The sequence below is a fragment of the Siphateles boraxobius genome, unplaced genomic scaffold (assembly GCF_051911475.1).
Source record: "Siphateles boraxobius isolate OS27281-9 unplaced genomic scaffold, OSU_SipBor_1 68, whole genome shotgun sequence".
NCBI classification, from domain to species: Eukaryota; Metazoa; Chordata; class Actinopteri; order Cypriniformes; family Leuciscidae; genus Siphateles; species Siphateles boraxobius.
The window spans coordinates 831575-844087 of record NW_027509195.1 but is presented as its reverse complement, the minus strand read 5'-3'; the positions used below and the strand labels follow the sequence as shown (position 1 = coordinate 844087).

General features: G+C 39.6%; 1 protein-coding gene across 2 annotated transcripts in view; it reads left to right on the top strand.

Annotated features, from left to right (window-relative positions):
• The window catches only part of slc2a4rg (SLC2A4 regulator), a 64748-nt gene extending 53103 nt beyond the window's left edge, over window positions 1-11645 (top strand). Inside the window, exons 5-9 of one of the 2 annotated variants that reach the window (XM_077214128.1) lie at window positions 577-677; window positions 2523-2778; window positions 4068-4175; window positions 7708-7829; window positions 7915-11645. In XM_077214128.1, the coding sequence (XP_077070243.1) occupies window positions 577-677; window positions 2523-2778; window positions 4068-4175; window positions 7708-7829; window positions 7915-8026 (699 nt within the window). In that variant the 3' untranslated portion in view covers window positions 8027-11645. The remainder of the gene's footprint in view (window positions 1-576; window positions 678-2522; window positions 2779-4067; window positions 4176-7707; window positions 7830-7914) is intronic. The other variant, XM_077214129.1, reaches the window with a different exon arrangement.
• Window positions 11646-12513: the final 868 nt, after the last annotated feature.

Genomic DNA, 12513 nt, shown 5'->3' with positions numbered 1-12513 from the left:
AAATACACTTGGAGCGCTGGTGAATGTGACAGAACAGCACAGGAGGTGTGAGTCTCCCACACATGACACACGCATGCCGTCACATGGCAGTGCTGTGTGTGTGATAGTTGTTTGACTGCAGCAGTGAGAAGCCTTCGTGCCTTTGGGGCAGCAGTGGGCTGAAGGGAATTTCATGAGGCTTATGCAATCAAACCTCTGAATCACTGCAGACAGCGGCCTTCACTGCAAATAGACCAGATCTCTTTTTAAAGATTCTCTTACTAATTATTATTCTCTCTTTAGTTTTATAGCGCTAAGGCAGAACTGTATTAATGTTCCTTAGGCATTTCTCAGGCATTTTAAACTTTGTTTTATAGCCTAAGGTGTGCTGTCTATTTTGGTCTTTTATAAGCTTTTTAAGAAATAGAAGTTTGAAAATCTCCCATTGACTTGATAAAATAGAATACTCAAAAACCGAAATATTACAGCAATGATGTCATTGTGAAATTTGCATATGGATTCGTGATTGGCTGCCTTTCAAACTTCCCTAAAACTTTAACCTTTATTAAACGTTAATCGTATATTTGTTTGTTCCAGAACTCCATGAAGGTGATGTTTAAGTGTCTGTGGAAGAACTGTGAAAAAGTCCTCAGCACCTCCTCAGGGATCCAGCGCCACATCCGCACCGTCCACCTCGGGTAAGCGTCAATCAGACAAGTCACGCATGCAATAGAAGAACATGTTTGTTCCGCAGTTTAAACATTTACACAAGCAATTTGTCTGCCCAAACTAGACCTGACTCGACTACAAGACGTGACAAAGTCAATCAAAAATCACAGCCAATCAGAAGAGCATGTGGGCTGAGTTTATGCAAGCGCACTGCACTCACAATGAATTCATAAATATTACATCGACTTAACATTGTTAAAAGGAATAGTTCTCTCAAAAATGAAAATTCTCTCATTAATTACTCACACTCATGTCGTTTCCAACCGTAACTATTTTGTTCATCTTCGGAACACAAATGAAGATCTGAAGAGCTTACTGTCTCTCCATTGACAGCTACACAACTACCATATTGACGCTTAAAAAAGTTCATAAAGAGATCGTAAAACTTAGTCAAGGTCATGTTAGTCAGCTGACTCTCAGCTGATCCACGTCCACCTATAGGAATACGACGCCTATCACTGTATACATATATAAGCTCCTTCAGTATTATCAGCAGCTATCGTGTTTCTCAGGAGCTAATTACCCTCCTCCCTCCCCAGCTCCTCCTCACATCCAGTCAGTATGGCATTCTGATTCCCCTTGAATCAGAACCAATTCATGAATGATGTTGTACTTTTAAAATCTTGTATTACTGATATCTGTTGATTTACTGTTGGTTCTGTTCCCTAAGGGGTGTTATTGCTGCATGGATGCGCAGGGAGTTCTTGCCCAGAACAGAACCATACCGCCAATCCTAACTGTGTGCTAATTGTCAATTGTACTTGACGATAGTGGTCCTGACAGAACTAATGAATTGATCAGTTTAGTCCAAATTGTCTGAAGAGACAATATTGCTTTTTGATGAACAGATTTAATTGAGGCTTTTAATAACATTTAAACATTGAAGAACCCTCTTGCTGAAGCTCAAACGTGCTGCGTAACACGAGAATGAACCTCATTGGTTCTCGCACATCAAGCGAAAAATGCTTGAGCTTCTGTTTACCACAACTGATGTGTGAGTTGATGAACGTGAACAAAATTCAATCTGTAAAGTGATCGAGTCTTCAGAAAATTTGAACTAAACCACTCAATTCATATGGATTCGTTTTACAATCTCATTATGAACTTTTTGAAGCATCAAAGTAGTAGTTGCGTAGCTGTCAGTGGAGAGACAGAAATCTCTTAGATTTCATCAAAAATATCTTCATTTGGGTCCTGAAGATCAACGAAAGTCTTACAGGTTTGGAACGACATCAGGGTGAGTAAATGATGACAGATTTTTCAATTTTGGGTCAACTATTCCTTTAAAAATACATTCTGAGTGACTGGAATAATATTTGTCATAGAATTCACTTGTTTGTTCAACGTTCTTGTTTCCCTTTTATTTTCAAGATCTGAGGAGAATTATCCATTGTCGCTTTCAGTACAGCTATAAAGGGCATGCAAAATGATATTCGAACTCCCATTAAATTCTTTTAACATAAAAAAAGCATAGTACATATTGGCTCTCTTTTTAGTAAATGTAAAGTTAACTTTTAAAGCTTTTGAGGCAGAGATGATTGTGTCCATATGACGGGCTCAGTTTGTCGGTCAGTCTCTAAGGATGAGGCAGCTCAGGGTGCATTTCCCTTTCTGAGCACCATAACAGGAGGTAGAGAGGGAACCACATTCTGATGGAAGTAGTAAGAGTGTTTTTATAGCCTCTTGTTGCTACCTGCCTATCCCATGTAAATCAAGCCTCGGTTATGATGCCGGCACTGCTGCCCCCTGCCTGTTGACGCGTGCACAACAGCACTGAGCCTGCAGTCCTAAGTTTTAGTATCGTGTGTTTTCAGACGGAATGGAGATTCTGACTACAGCGACGGAGAGGAAGATTTCTACTACTCTGAAATTGAGGTCAACATGGACACTCTTTCAGAGGGGCTGTCCAACCTCACGCCCACCTCTCCTACTACGTCCGGGCCGGCCCCCGTCTTCCCCGTCCTGACTTGTGATGCGTCTCGTTCTGAGCCCGCCCGCATGATCCACACCCCACTCAGCCAATCAGCACCGTCGGCGCTGTGTCACATCCGCACTGACCACGCTTACCAGGTAACATCGCTCTTCACTGAGTCTATACATCTTATTGAACACACACTCACGTCTATCTGCACTCATTGGAGTGTGTGTGTCATGTAATGGGTTTGAGGTTTAGTGATGAAGTCTTCATGTACACTCTCCTTTTGTCAATCTGTATTTACTTTTGAGAACATCATTTTCTTTCAGATCCCCCACGCGTAGCTCTGTTTTAGGTATTAATGCAACTCTAATCTCTCACCATCAGGGTCAGAGTCAACAAAGCTTTATTATTATGACTATAAACCCAAAAGCAAAACAAAGAAATACGATATTATATTTTGTTTGAAGAATAAACCTCATTTTGCATTGTTTTCATGACAATTAATTGCAGTTTAATTATATACTCATAAGGATGTGTCTTAAAGGGATAGTTCACCCAAAGATTCTCACCCTAATGTTGTTTCAAACCCATAATATCATTTAATATTTCTGTCCATTCATACCAAACCTTTGACAAAAAGACATCGTAAAAATAATCCATATGAATCAAGTGGTTGATTTCAAGTCTTCTAAAGAGACATGATCGCTTTGTATGAGAAACAGATTTAGTCACATATGAACTGTGCAAAATTTTGTTTTGGCAATAGATGGGCAAAAATGTAAAGAGAATATTAAAAATATCTTCTAGAGAACATTCAAAATGTCTTCTTTTGTGTTGATGTGTTCCAAAGATACGTAACTCTTACGTGTTTAGAATGGCATTGATTAAATATGACATTTATCTAAACCTTATTGAATTTTGTTTGGTTTATTATTTAAAAACCTTTTGCCAAATCAGTAAGAAACCCTAATTCAATATATATTCTTGCAAGTGCACTGTTTTAAGGATGTTTAGACATTTTTACAGGACTTTCCGGGAGTTTCTTGAGAAATTCTGTCCCAAACGGAATGAATGACCTTTCTGAAATCTTTCAAAAGGCCAGAGATTTATATATTTGACCTTTGCTCGCGCACCATATTTAGGGCTCTGCTCAATATCAAAGCCAGACTTCTGCATACACATGTGTCTCTTTAATTGCTGGAGTCTATTGTGTTGATGTATTTATGGGTCAGTGTGATGAGGTCAGCAAAAGCCGTGGTTTCAGGACCAGGTTGGATAGGTTGAGTAGCAGACCGTCTCATTTCTAATGGCTTGTCATGATCGAGTCTTTGAGGCAGCTCTTCTTGGCTATCGCTGGGTTGTGGTTGTACTTAACAGTGTTTTCTCTTCCTCTTTCCGCTGGCTTTGCTAATACCGCCTTCCTACACACACTGTTTTTCAGGCTACAACCCCTGTCAGCATTCCCAGCATGCCCTCTGAACCGCCTCACAGTGAGGATAGGATTAGTGTATCCTGGCAGTCGCCCCCTGTCATATATAAAGGTCTACCGGTGAGATAGCTACTTTCTTTCTCTCTTTTTCTTGTTTTCTCACAGTCTCTCTCTCAGAGACTCAGTCAACAACATTTATCATCTTGTGAAAGATGACAAGAAGCTCACTAAACGTTGGAAGGGCAGTGATCCTGTAAGCTTGGTTGAGTCTCATTTGTCACTCCCAGCTTGTCTTTCTCTGTCTCTTGGGGTCTTTCAGAAGTTGCACTTGCATGACTTTTGGTTTCCTGTCTCAGATGCTTTTGCAAAACGCAGAAAGTTGCTTCCAAACCCCTGTTACAGGTTGACAACTGCAGAAATCTTACACCGCCTGGCCCAAAAAAACAGTCACTGTTTGGATTTAAATAGGCAAATGCGTAAGAGTCTATGATTGGATCATTATTGCAGTGATTATTATGTTTATAGCTTATATATTTGGCAGCAGTTTTTCTAGCCCTAATTGATGGAATGTGTAGCTTTTCGTTTCTTAAACATCCAAACCATGTAGGAAGACACATCATTGCCATATTCCAGGATGACAATGTCGAGATTCATCAGGCTCAAACTGTGAAAGAATGGTTGGGAGAATGGCATGAAGAATCACAAGAACTGTTGCCAAACATATAACATGCTAGAAACATAGTACCTGTTAAAAAACTAGTTCTGAAAATATAGGGGCTTTCGCACCAGAGGAACCTTCTCATAGTTCCTAGAACTATTGGCGGAAATACCCGGATTTTGACGTGTTCGGACCGCAGGAACTAGGAACGATTTTAGTTCTTTTGGAGTTACTAATTTAGCTTCTACTTCAGAGTAGGGTCTAACCCAGCACAATAGGAACTACCGGTGACGTTAGTGTACGCCGATTAGCCGAACGGACGTGAAACACCAGCACCCGCCATTAAAAAAAAAAACACACAGTGTAAACACACAGTTTATAGCCTATATATTTACTCCAGAAACTAACTCATCTAACATGGAGAGATAGATGAGCCTCTCAACCTTTATCGTGTGGTTACATCAACCTCACGTTTCTATCTAATACTGTGTTTGACAGATCATAAACTAATGAACACGGAAAATGCGAGCGGGGTGGGGCGGGGGTTCAGAAAATGTAAAAGTGCAATTGTTTCTATAACATAATGCCGTGAAATCATGAATCTAAACACTCTAGACTGAGTAAAAATGAAATGATGAATTTTTGTAACCTGGCATTAAATTATTTACTGTTTGAATTGTGTATATGTATTACTGTTCAAAAGCTTGGGGTCTATTAATAATTTTATTCTAAATTGATCAAAAGTGCGAGTAAAGAAATTTATAATGCTACAAGCCATTTCTATTTCAAATAAACGCTGTTCGTTTAAACTTTCAAAGAATCCAGGAGAAAAAAAAAATGTATCACGGTTCCCACAAAAATACGAAGCAGCACAACTGTTGTCAACATTGATAATAATCAGAAATGTTTCTCGAGTATCAAATCATCATATTAGAATGATTTCTGAAGGATCTGTTGACACTGAACACTGGAGTAACGATGCTGAAAATTCATAGGAGTATATTACATATTATATTTTAAAGGGTTAGTTCGACCATTTAAGACATGAAGTTGTATGCAATCCTTACCAGCACTATAGTGCATACACACTGACCCACTCTGTAGTCACCTCCCTGGTCAGAGTTCTGGCCGCTGGAAGTTTTTCAAGAAAGTACTCCCGGTTGGTTTCCGGGGCCTCAAAACTGTGCGTTTTTACGTGAAAAAATTATTTGCGTTTCAAAGCTTGATTAATTTAACACACAAAAAACACGCCGGTCAAAATTCATACATCAGTTTTAATCGGCACTATTTTCTTTCCATTTCTATCAACCCGCGCTGCTGTCAACGTCAACAGTGCGCACGTTCCGATCAGCTGTTGATAGCGCGACTCGCTGACAACATGTCTGGCTGCGAAACTTCTGATGATGAAACCAATTTTAGCACAATGTCAGACGGAACAGATGAGGATGAAAGTAATTTTAGCACAACGACAAAGGGATACCTTTATGAACCGGAATATACCAATGCCAAACTTCAACAGATGGAGATACAACGGGATGAGAGAGAGCGAGAGGACAGAGATGAAGTTGTCCAAATAAAACGTTATTGATTGCAACACAAAACCTCAATTGTGTGTGTTCAATCAAATAGTTTTCTCAGCAAAGTGTACCTATATCCGTATATAATGTTTTTATATTAGACATCTTTTCACATGTTTTCCACTGGAGTCTAAACATCAGCTTGTTTACCGTACAGTTTAGACATGGGATCATAAAGTTAGTAAATAGAGCTTACCCGTGGTACTGGTACGGCAAAACTCTTTAAAATCATTTTTTTTCTTTTTCCTCCTTGGTTGGGGATGTAATCGTCTTCGCTGAAGTGAGCACTGCACACACGATAATCCTTGATTCTGGATATTTTAGCTCCCGCAGAGTAGCCGATGGCAACCAGCCAAAGCTGTCTCGTATCCGTAACAGGAAAACGATGGACTCTGAACGGTTATCCCGGCACATTCTTGTGGTCACAGCCTGGAAATTTACAAGTTCGCACCATCGTTCATTTTCTACTTTTTACGTCGTTTCGTAATCGATTGTGTAAACACTATGGAACAGCTGATCGGAACGTGCGCACTGTTGACGTTGACAGCAGCGCGGATTGATAGAAATGGAAAGAAAATAGTGCCGATTAAAACTGAGGTATGAATTTTGACCGGCGTGTTTTTTGAGAGTTAAATTAATCAAGCTTTGAAACGCAAATAATTTTTTCACGTAAAAACGCACAGTTTTGAGGCCCCGGAAACTAACCGGGAGTACTTTCTTGAAAAACTTCCAGCGGCCAGAACTCTGACCAGGGAGGTGACTACAGAGTGGGTCAGTGTGTATGCACTATAGTGCTGGTAAGGATTCCATACAACTTCATGTCTTAAATGGGCGAACTAACCCTTTAAATAACTCTTTCCCCGCCATCGACTGAATTCCGTGTTTTCACTGTTATACGGTAGGGGGCGCTATTACACATCTTCTTAAAGAGTACAAAATCTCCTGATCAAAAACACATGTGAAGAAGAAGTAGAAACAAGTGATAGAAGCATTGCTTATGCACATGTAAAATAATGTCATCATCAGACATTAAACAGCATAGAAGTTTTAAACTGCCTAAAGTTACTGAATGAAATGTCGACCCAGGACGAGCTATAGGACTGTGTGCATTAGGGGTGTTGATGGACTCGGATCTTCATTCTGAATCCGATCAGAATGTAGTCTTTGACACAAACGTGATTTTCTTTCTCAAAATGTTGCTTTTTTATTAAACTTACCCACATTCAAGAGTTGATACAAAAAGAATGCATGAAGCTAGAATAAAACGGTTATTTGAAAAACATTCAGAAATCTTACCGACGCCAAACTTATGAACGGTAGAAGTGTCAGCCGTGATGTAAGCATGTCTTCACTTCTTGTGTATTTGGTTGTGCTTTTGTGTAGGACAGATCACCTTTAACATATAATGCCTTTGCAGGGCCCGATGACTCAAATCCGCACTGTGAGCATCGGAGAGAAGAGACAACCTGTTAACCACACCACTGTCAGCAAAGCACACACCAACAACACCTCCGCTTCCAAAGCCACCACTGGAACCAGGTAACCCGTGCACCGGGCTCATGCCTGCATGATGATGTTGGAGCCTTGCATCACAGCTAACCCAAACTATGAACTATTTCCCCAGGAAACCACGCGGCGAAGCCAAGAAGTGCCGAAAGGTGTACGGCATGGAGAAGAGGGACCTGTGGTGCACAGCGTGCCGCTGGAAGAAGGCCTGCCAGCGCTTCACTGACTGAGCTTTATCCTTTAGCCCGCTTCCAAACGTGCTTTTTTATTGCTCCTGTTCCACGGACTGAGCACCGATATCTCCTGCACACTCTCACAGGGGGACTTGATGAGCCGCCTGAGGCGTGTGGCCTTTTAAATGTCACTCGTTCCTCCAGGCCACAAGGGGGGCTCTTTACCTACCGCTTCCATAGTGGAACAATGAGACTGCTATTCAGAATAAAAAACTGATAAAAAGCAAAAAAGAGGAAAATACTTTGGGGGAAAAAAGATTATTGGCTTTTGCTGCATTGCATATTAAGGCAAAAACACGTTACTTTTTCATAAGTAATCCAGAAATTAAACAATCAAAGCAGATTTTTCAGGCAGTTTATTTTACGTTCATGTTTTTGCGGCATACAGCTAACGATTTTCCATGATTTTGAGTGTGGCAGACTTTATACATAGCAGTTTTTTAACTGTTAAAAACTCTGTAAGCTATTTTGACTGGGTATTGAGTATTTTAAACAGTTAACCCTCTTACAAGAGAATCTCAAAATTCATTTACGGATGTCATTTAAGCTTCAAAATCGAACTGTTTCTGGACTTACCGCTTTATTTTGCCTACAAGCACTTTTAACGGCCATGAAAATCATTTACTTTTCTATTTCAGTTTAGCATTGGAATTGGCGCATTCGCGTACACGGTGAGCGTTTCCGCTAAATAGTCAAGAACTGTTTCGACACACATTGCTAAAGTAATACCTCTAAACAAGAATGAGCCTTACAGAGAGAGACCTCGGTGTACTTCAGCGCGAGCAGCGCGAGTGCAGGAATGTAAAATGGCCTCTCTCTGCGCTTGCGCACCGAAACCATTCTGTCCCTCACAGATCAACTGCCTCTTTATAAGCTATGAGGTTTATTCCTGTCAGTCCACAGTATTAATTCAATGGCAGGCACTTTAACCAGCCACACTTCAGATTTAACCGTCATCCCAACAGGACATCCCAGTCTAATGTGATCCATAAATCAAGTGTTTTCCACACAAACACATATTGCAGTCTTTGTGGCAATTTCGGGGCACATTGTGCTTCCTAAGGAATTATTCGCTTCTCGTACAGCTTATTGATATTATTCACGTTAAGGAAACGCTTGCTCTGATAACATGTATATGTCTTCCACTGTGCTTTCTTTTCATATGGAGGTGATCATGTGATGTCTTCGTGTAAACAGACCCTCTCAATATGAGCCAAGCAGCTCTGAGCTGTTACACTGCCAAAAATGATTTGCTTTGTATTTTTGTCTTGTTTTCCATTACTAATATCTAAAAAGTCTTGAATCAAGATAATGGATATGACCTGATGTTAAGTTAAATGTATTTCAGAAAAGCAGTACTCTACTTGTTTAAAGCATAAACTCACTTGATGTTTTTCAGAATTAAATTATGACAATTAAATTATGTTGCTTCTCAAGTAAATATATCTTGATTTAAAGCGATAGTTACTCACTCTCAAGTTGTTCCAAACCTGTACGAGTTTCTTTGTTCTGTTGAACACAAAAGAAGATGTTTTAAAGAATGTTGGAAACCACAGTTGACGGCAGCCTTTGACTTCCATAGCAGAAAAAAACTCTCTGTTTGGTTACCAACTTTCTTCAAAATATCTTCTTTTGTGTTCAGCAAATCAAAGAAACTCATACCGGTTTGGAACAACTTGAGGGTGAGTAAATGATGACAGAATTTTCATTTTCTTAAACTATTACTTTAAGAATGTTTAGATATTCATACTGGAAAACAAGAAAGCCATTTTTTTGCAGTGAAATAAAACACTGATAGTCATTGGACATGTGAATGTGATCTGTATCATTAAAGGGATAGTTCACCCCAAAATTAACATTCGGTCATCGTTTAGTGACCCTCATCTCGTTCCAAATCTGTATGATTTTTGTGAAACCTCACAATGACTTTCATTGTATGGACAAAAACACCACCGATACATTTTTCGAAATACTTCTCTTGTGCTCCACTGAAGAAAAATGTTTTTGGAACGACACATTTTTAGTGAATTATCCCTTGGAGGATAATAGTTCACTCAATTTTGGGGTGAATTATTCCTTTGGAAAGAAACTCTAATTATAATTATAATCATTTGAAACATTATTTTCCGCCTTCCAGTTTGAAGATTTAATCTCGTTTGAGCTTTTATCAGACCAAACAAGGAAACAACTGGGCAAGTGCCTGATTGCCAAATGACCGAATCTTATCAATCAAAGTATATTGTCCAATAACAGCTTAGAGCAGCTTTATCTTCTCTTTAGTGGTCAGAAAGGAAAGAGTGTTCCTCTCATGATCGTAACCTTCACTAAGTGCCAATGAGAAGAACAAGAGGGAAAAAATGTAATTGCACTAACTTGTACTGCACAAAACGTATATTTTTGATGCACCGTTTTTATACGCAGAAATTGAAGTTTTTAAAAAAGTGAAACCGCCGTGCTTCTCTTCATCGGGTCAGGGACGGGGTCTTTCCGCTGACCTCGCAGCTATAAGCTTACGTGGCGGTACTTTACGGGCTCGCGGTTCATGACGGCGACATGCGACTGCAGGCCTTCAGCCTCGTTTTAAGGGAACGTCACTGTCTTGATTTATACGAAAAATCCTTTCTCATGTTAAACATTGTTTTTCTTCATAGGAAGAGACGATTTTACGCATCAAAAATCAGGCGGTCAGACAGTGACGCGTTGAATACGTTTATAAATGTCAAGGCTTCTTTGCCAAGACTTTGATAATATAATAGTAAAATCATAAGAGTGAAAATGCCTTTTTTTGTTTTAGAGTAATGAATATAATATCATTGTATATTTTGGGCTGACGGGAAACGGGGGGGAAAAGAAGCATGAATGAATGTAAAAACATCTAAACAATGAAACGCCTATGATCTGAGTTTGTTTTATCTCACACAAACTTCCTTCGGTCTTTTATTTTCTTTCATATCAAGTAGTTAGAACCACTCAGTGTTTTTTTCTTTCCTTTTCGTTTTCAGTTTCAGTTGGCGCTTGCATCGATGCGTTTTATACGCGATCATGGTGTATGTATGTATTATTGTGAGGCAGGAGAGACGTTGCTATGTGGATCATTGCGTCTTCCTGCCCTGCACATTCCGATAGATGACTTCATGTTAGTTCGTCTGAACCTTTATCTCTCTTTTCCCCGTTATTCTAACTTCACTGAATGCCTGTTGCTTCTTCAGCCAGGATATTAAGCTAAACAACCAAGAAAATGTGTAAAAAAAAAAAAAAAAACTCCACTTACTCTCTTCGTAACTTTCGAAACATTTCAGAGTTCAAAAAGCATCTTTACAATAATCCTGCTATTCAATACAGCTTTAACATACATCATACGATTCTTTCTGCCTTGTTTTAACTGTTGAGGTCTTGATATTGTGTCAAGAGATTTGATGCATGTCTTGTATCATCTTTGTACTATCTTGCTTTATTTGAACCATTATTGTTTTTCAAAAGTTGACAGTGACAGTTGAGTGAATGAACGAGAGGATGGAGGTTTTTCTGGTGTTGACTTCGTTTGGTTGGTTGGTGATGAGAGTGTGATTTCTTGTGGCTGTAATGTGGAGATTGAAATAAACATGGATTTCAGAAAGATGTTTGAGTGGAATTAGATTTTTTCTTTATTTTTGAATGCTAAAAATAATCTCCAGTAAATGGTTCTAGAACGTCTTAACCAATGATTATTGTGGCATTTCGTTAAAATTGCATAATGTTTCTACAATAACTTAGGGTGTATTCACACCAGGAAAGTCCGATAGTTCACTTGCTTTGGTCCGGACCAAAGAATTTTTTTTTTTTTTTTGTTTGTTTTTTGGTACGGTTCGCTTTCACACTGCTCTTTTTGCAAGTTAACCAAAATTTGTAAACAAAACCACAACTGTGTCGTGCCGTGTCATTGGTTGTTGCGTTAAATCTTACCCAGATACAATAGTGCTATTTTCTGATTGGCTAACAACACCAGAGGAGACGCGCTTGATTCCTGCCGGTGTGGTACACCGGCACACCGCCAGCGACAGGCAGCGACAAAGCGACATGATCCCATTCATTTCAATGGAGCGCTGGCGACATCCGGCGACACGAGCGACAGTGACCGTTGGCGACAGAATGTGGGCGTGTCAAGCGAGAAGAGACAAGCGACAAAAGTTGAGAATTTTCAACTTTATGCAAATGAGAAGCGATTTTCGCGAGCGACAACCAATAGGAAAGAAGCCTTTCAGTGGAGCTCACGTCACCGTCTCGAGTGCAGGCAAGACAGAAGAGTTCGTGGACGATTTCACTGTTTTATATGATTTGACTGTAACCACATATATGGATATAATAAAATGATGCATGGAAAAGAAACTGTCGACATCTCAGTGAGTTTAATTCATACATTTATAGTTCGAGTGGTGTAGTTTTATGATGCAAGTTTAGCACTGCTGCAGTTCATTTTACAGTTTCCCCTGCATTACGTTGTCTAT